At 34.6% G+C, this 7390-nt stretch overlaps 1 protein-coding gene across 1 annotated transcript; it reads right to left on the bottom strand.

The window, feature by feature from the left end:
- Positions 1-3224: 3224 nt before the first annotated feature.
- Positions 3225-5467, bottom strand: LOC123529849 (alpha-(1,3)-fucosyltransferase C-like). Its single transcript, XM_045310405.2, has 2 exons — positions 5305-5467; positions 3225-4828 (listed from the first exon to the last, which is right to left on the bottom strand). The coding sequence occupies exon 2, from the start codon at positions 4809-4811 to the stop codon at positions 3465-3467; it is 1347 nt and encodes a 448-aa protein (XP_045166340.2). The 5' UTR covers positions 4812-4828; positions 5305-5467; the 3' UTR covers positions 3225-3464.
- Between the last annotated feature and the right edge of the window lie 1923 nt (positions 5468-7390).

The raw sequence follows: 7390 nt of genomic DNA, 5'->3' as shown, positions 1-7390 counted from the left end.
CCTGAGCATTGCATGTCAGATCATCACAATGAACAAGTGTGTGTCGTTTTAATCCATTTCCATAAGTAGTTACTGAAATACCAGCTTACATATAAAACCTTAATTAAAAGAAATTATACAAAGTAGTATTATGAAACCTGTGCAGTGTATATCAATTTATCACAGTGAATAAGTGTGTGAAGTTTCAATCCATTCTCACAAGTGGTTACTGAGATACCAGCTTACATACAAAAACTTAACCAATCGGGACACCGATGCCGGCGCCGACGCATGGATGAAATAAAAAGGTGGAAAACCACAGGTCGCCCACCACGACATAATCGAAAATGTTGCAGGTTCGGTTTGATTGAGCCTGTTCATGGACGCTAGTGGATGCACAGAGTGACAAAACAATGGCTGTGCCCTAAACGAGAAAACAATGGGCAGAATTAAACAAACTGGAGTCCAATAGCTCCACCTATTCTTTCAACAGTTGATCTAAAACACCCAATTTTCCTTTCTTTATGAAATGCTGCATACCTATCTTACTCATGCAGTGTTCGTGTAAAATTGGTTTAATTTTTGCCAGAACTGACATTTGTTGCAGTCCTACCAAGAAATGTGCAATGTCACCTTTGTTTGTTTGTTTGTTTTGGATTTAACGCCGTTTTTCAACAGTATTTCAGTCATGGACAGTAAACCTGACCAGTGTTCCTTGATTCTATACCAGTACAAACCTGTTCTCTGCAAGTCACTGCCAACTTCCCCACATGAATTTTCAGAGGTGGAGGACGAATGATTTCAGACACAATGTCTATTATCAAATTGTCACGAAGAACATATGCTCCGCCCGGGGATCGAACTCGCGACCCCGCGATCCGTAGACCAACGCTCTCCCTGCGGGCCAATTTCACCTTTCTACTACAAAGACAAAAAGCAACGTCAAATCCTAACGATTAACTGCACGTTTCGGTATTACCAGAAAAATTGGCCGTAATGATCTTAATTGAATTTGAATACAATATTCTTGCAATAACGATGTTATTTATTGTAATAACGAAATATTTTCTCTTAAAAATGATATATGAGACATAACGAGTAAAATCTCATGTGATACGGGTAATTTTTTTCTAATAAAATTGATAGGATATTTTGTAATTACGAGATAAGAACGATTGTTTTCTAATAACGATATTAAATACATATACACACATTTCAGAATGTCTTCACCTGGACCAGTCATTTATTAAATTACTTGATTTATATAAAACTCCAAACTCAGCATGGTTTTTACAAGAGATCGTATCCTAATATGTCAAAAATGTCGATGCTGTACGAGGTCAGTGATACATCATGTTGTGTTATTTTGTCCTTTAAATGACATGTATAGACATGAATTATGGAAAAAAATATATGCTCTCCTAGGAGGTGAAAAGTTTATAACATTTTGTGAACTGGATTACAAAGAACAACTTCTAGAAATGCTGTCAGTACTTCCGTCTCAAAATATAAAAGATGAAACGAGGTTGACGCTTTTTAAAATTGTATCCAAGTTCACTCATTATGTGTCGCATCCACTATCTAATATCCTTTTATAAGATAGTATGCAATTATGTATACCGAATTGACCATATGACATATTTGTATTGGACATAAATTATGTTTAATATAAAAGCTTAAGTTTGTTATTGTGACTCTTTTTTAGAATATACATAGTGATAAATATTTATCCATGCATATTGTAAATACGTATTTATAATGTCATTGTAACTTTGTACATGTATATATTTGTACTAGTTGTAAATAGCATGCTCTTCTTAATGGAGGAAATAAAAAATATCTACCTATCTATTTATCTATCTCCTACGAATCAGCACTGAATATCATTTATTTAGTGTTTATAAAACTTTTATTTGCAATAAATATTTATATGCAATCTGATTTAAACTCCGTTCGACTTGATATTTTATTTAGCACAGAGACACAAATCAATGAATTGCCTTTGCCTCAAAGAGGACAACATTAGAGACGTTATATAATATCACGTCAATCTTGTTGTTGGTTTTTATTCTGTTTTTTTTTTTTTTTTGTGAGGATCGTGTGTTAAGTCAGAGAAAAACCTCAAACTATCCATTATGTGAAAGAATGGACAATCTCGGCGCGTTGTGCCTCGATTTGTCCATTCTTTCACATAATGGACAGTTTGAGGCTTTTCTCCTTTACATAAAATGGACGTAGCTCTTATCTTTGATGTTTAATTATGATTCAACTCAAGTAGGAACCGTACCCGCTATTACAAGTCTTAGTAATATCGTGCTATTGTGACTTATGTGTTTGTCCCTCTCTATCATTTAACATATATCTGTGCATATGATTGTGATCTACAATTTGAGGGACTTCATTGCCGATTCAGTTCATTGGTTAAGGCAGGATGACGGTATCAATTTGGAGTAAAATTTAATATTTACAGAGCAATGTTACTATACGTTGCATATGCAAATTATATGGTACTGAGTTTTGTCAGCTTTCACGAAACTCATCCGTATAGGACTCAACACAAATAAGAACCTCACACGAAATTACATATAAAATCTGAAAAGTAGATCCCTCGGAAACACAGAGAACAAGGCAAATATTGAAAATTGCAGACTCGGTTTGATTGAGTAACATCGGGCTACTATGACCTAAATTTTCGTCCTTATCTGACATTGAAAATGTGTGTGTATTTAGCTTTTGATCTACAATTTGAGAGGCGTTACTGCCGAATCGGTTCAGTGTTTAGGGCAGGATGGCGGTATAAATTTTGAGTGAAAATTGAAATTTTACATAACAAAGTTTAATATGGATGGCATGTGAAATATATTTGGCGCTGGTGGAATAGTTTCAGCTGTCAAAAAATCATCAATCGCACGTTAGAACCTCACATGCCATACAAGCCTTTGAAGTATCGGAGAACTATGATTTAAGGTGATTGTCCCTCTTTAGCTTTGAAAACATATGTGTGTATTAAGCTTATGATCTACAATTTGCGTGGTTTCACTGCCGAATCGGTAAAGTGTTTAGGGGAGGATGACGGACGGTATCAGTTTGGAGAAACGAATTAATATGCACAGAGAAAATGCTACTATACGTTGCATATGACAGATATATGACACTGTTGTTTTTTTTTTCCAGTTTATTTGTTAGGGCAGGATGACGGTATCAATTTAATATTTACAGAGCAAATGTTACGATACGTTGCACATGAAAATATATGGTACTGGGTAGTTTCTTTCAGCTCAAAACTCATCTGTATACGACTCAACGAAGGTAGGAACCGCACACGATATTACAATCCTTAGTAATATCGTGCTACTATGACTTATGTGTTTGTCCCACTCTATCATTAAAAATTATTTGTTTTTGATACATTGAGGAAAGCATTATAAATTACATATCATTTTCGTGTGAGGCTGCACCTTTATTGTTTTATCTGAATACATAGATTAGAAAAATCGACTGATACAAATATAAATTAAAGCGAATGAGACAACAAAAATGATAAAAGGTAGAAATGTCTCGATTAAAGTTATTCTTGTAAACGTAACATCATTTGGTTCCCAGCAAGACCCATTCTGTCTGTAAGCAACATGGTCAACATAAGTTATTCGATTATCATCCAAATTGTTTAACTTTGCACAAAGGCTACAGTAACCTTTTGGCAAAGAAAACAGATCCGAAGCGATATATCTATCCTTATTCTTAAGGTAGTCTGTAAACATTTTCTCAGATGACCCAACTTTCATAATATAGTCCGCCAATGTTCCAGGAGAGATAAAGTGGGCGGAGTTTATGAACGTATCACCTGGGAGGAGACTGTCATAATCTCCGCCCCCGCGAACGATCAGAATCACATCCAAGTTATAAAAAGAGAAGAATTTCTCAGAAATATAATCTTTACAAAAATTGTTTTCGAAACTTAGCAGGAATTTAAAGTTACTCTGAATATGATCCGTTAGTTGTTTCCTATCACGTACATATTTATTTCCGCATTTGCCAAATATTTCTATTTCAACTCCAAACTTTTTCAGCTCATTAACATATTCGTCCCTCCTACTTGGTGCTCCGCAGTTACTCACAATCCAGGCTACTTGTTTTGTCTTACTGCGAAACAAATCACTATAGTTACGTGGGTTTAACATTTCCGTTTCCTTTCTAGCTTTCAATATTCCGTAAGGGAAAAATATATCACTTTCTGTGTCATAGGACATCGACCAGTTCATAGTATTTATCCAGTTCACACGTCTGTAGGAAAGAAAATCCTGGTCCACGGGTGGTTCCAAGGAGAAAAATATCCAGACTTGATTAGGATTTCTTTGGCTTATTGTGATAGGTGGCTGATAATCAAGAGGATCTGTGACGGAGAATATCACAGCTGTATATCTATCTATATTTTTCTCATCGGCAAACATTCTGCAATTGTTATACACACAGGCTAATTGTAAAGCATTGTTTGCAAACGTCAGATTGATATAACTCGGTTTATTATACCAGAGAATATTTTCTGTACTGTTTCTGTTCAATGTTGTCTCTTCTAGATCTTTTGTCTCATTCTTAACGTTTTCATTGATTTCAAAAAGGGTACGTACTTTACTGACACTAGAAGACTCTCTGAGTTCAGGTAAATTAAACACCTTTTTATTTCTTTCCATTATTTCTAGGTATCTAGGCCGTAAAATCCAATAAACAATGACATTATAATGGTAGCAAAATAAAACCAGAAAACACATCGATGTCAATATTAACAGTATAGTGAACTTATACGATCTAAATACATATTTAGATTGCCTCATTTCTGATCTTGATGCGTCTGAAAAAAGAAAGAAGAAAATAGGAAACGATATAATTTATTTTACAAAATATGGCCTTTAAAAATTATTGCAAAACGAAAGCCGATATTATATCAAATCATACACATTTATCCTAACTGACCGACATAAATGCACGTTTCGGGCATTGTAATTTAAACAAACGTCTCATGATGTATATCTAAGTTATATAAATCAGTCATTTAATTAATGATAAAATATAAGAAAGGTGCTGATTAAGCATTAGCGTTGATGAGTAAGTAAACATTCTTTTATATAGAGGCGGAAATGTTATTCTAAAATGCCATAAAATAACCTACATGGAAAATTATTCATTCGGCACAAAACATTTATTTAAGTGAGACATGATTGCGAATTTGGCTAGTCATAGAAAGCAAAGAACCGTAGTGTTTGTCTGTCCGTCATAAGAAAGGTTTTAATTTTAACGATGGAATATAATGTAAAGAATTTGACTTACTAAATGTGTCCTAGATCAAAACGTCCACGATATGTTACTATAAACAGCAAAGACTGATAATGCTTCAAATGTGTTCGACGACTGTAGGCTACTGATAACGCCGTCATTAAACATGATATTTCTGTCGCGATTCTTTCACCAACTTGATAACATCAATTTGAAGTTGTAAAAAAATATCATCGTTTAAAGACGAATCTTTCGGACCTAAACATTATCATCATTTATTGAATGCTTCTCGGCGGAAGGATGCTACAATTAAAATTATGTATTAATGTTGACTAATATTGTCTGGAAACCTCAAATACTGGAAGTCAAATATATTAATATTTGAATGTAGCTTACGCCAAAGTCTGTGGAGACTGAGATTTATGTAAAGTTAATCTATCGTTTAGTTTGTCACCAGGGTGGATGCAAAAATATTAAACTGTAGTGATTCACTGTAGTTTGTGTAGATAAATGTTTCAGCTACTATTATGATCTCATGATTGTCTCTGTCCCTTCATGTACTACTTTTATCGTAATACTTTTAACCAGGTTATATCAGCATTAATAAACTATTCAGCAATTGAGACGAAGAGTGAAAGAAGAATGAATATACAAACATTTAGTTTTCCTGTTGGATATGCGCACATTCAAATTTTATAGTAAACTACTTTCTTAAAGTCCCAAGTGATTTTGCCACTGACCGTTCCAAGACTCATGTATTTTGGGATATCGTACACAAGTCGATTAATATGCTACAACCTTCTTTCGATAGTGTCCGCTAAATGATCCTTGTATAATTCGATAGAACCCTAATATTATGATGAAGTCGAAAAGTCATGTGTTAAAATGAATTTTTCTTCATTTTATTGAACCTATATAAATAAATATATTTGTACAACTACTTAGTTTGTATAATCTTGTGAAGCTCAAATACTTCCGGGCTATAACTGGCACAAATATTAACCCGATAGATTGTGTTGGTATTAGACGAGGAACTAAACCCGCGACCGACTGTCTTAGTGGGTTGCGTTGAATTACACACCGGGGTTCTCAGCTGAATCTAGGTAAACGCATGTATTTCAGTTTAAATTTCTTAATAATAGTTGTGAATCTGTTCTTCAGTTGATTAAAGTTTTGCATGTATATGTATTAACATGTATATTTTATCAACATGAACCATTTGGTGTACGGTAAATGCAAGAAAAACTACGCATGTTTCAGCTTCTAAGCCACATCTTTGCTGCTTGACTGTATTGCCATCTAACAGTCACCAGACAGCGCTGGCGTTTCCGCGTTTTTGTTGAACGTTAATGTTAAACATCATTATTTTCACATTTGTTACAGACAAAAAACCGTTCTGTTTGAATCATCTTTATTTCAGTCGTGCCAAGATATAGTTCCGAAATATTACTGATAGCTTGCGGGTATGAAAAGAGTTTATCTGTTCGTTTTGTTGGGTTTAACGTCGCATCGACTCAGTTTAGGTCATATGACCCTTTTTCCCAGCTTTGATGGTGGAGGAGAACTTCATGTGTCCCTCCGAGCATTATTTCATTACACAGACGAGCACCTTGGTAGAACCCCCGACCTTCCGTAAGCCAGCCCCGTGTGAGGTTAGAACCCACATCGGTGAGGGGCAAATGATTTGAAGTCAGTGACTTTAATCATTCGGCAATGGAGGTCCTCATAGCCTGAGTTAACAAGATAATGATAAAAATGCAAAACACGTCAAAATAGTTTTTAAAAGTTCCATGAGGCTTTACAGTTTAAGAACAGCTGTCTATATAGATGTTAAGCATAATAACATGGTTGGAAAAGTGCTGCTTTCAATACTGCACATTAACCTTTACAGTGACAGCCATAATGGAAAGAAATTACAACAATAGATTCAATAAAACTTTCTAGTAAGTTCATCAATGCTCAAACCTGTGACAAATATTAAATAATGCAATTATCAGAAATTGGATTTAACAAGAAATTAATATTTTGTGTTCAATGACGGAAAATGTGTTAGCCACATTTTAAACAGAGCTATTATGAACCTTCAAAACATTACTTCAATGTGGTACCCCCAGATCTAAAAATATGTCTGCGCATGTTT

Source organism: Mercenaria mercenaria, chromosome 13, assembly GCF_021730395.1.
Source record: "Mercenaria mercenaria strain notata chromosome 13, MADL_Memer_1, whole genome shotgun sequence".
Lineage (NCBI taxonomy): Eukaryota > Metazoa > Mollusca > Bivalvia > Venerida > Veneridae > Mercenaria > Mercenaria mercenaria.
This window is presented reverse-complemented; position numbering and strand designations above follow the sequence as displayed.

Coding starts and splice junctions, on each gene's coding strand:
- LOC123529849 (XM_045310405.2), bottom strand. CDS start 4,811: ATGAGGCAATCTAAATATGTATTTAGATCGTATAAGTTCACTATACTG.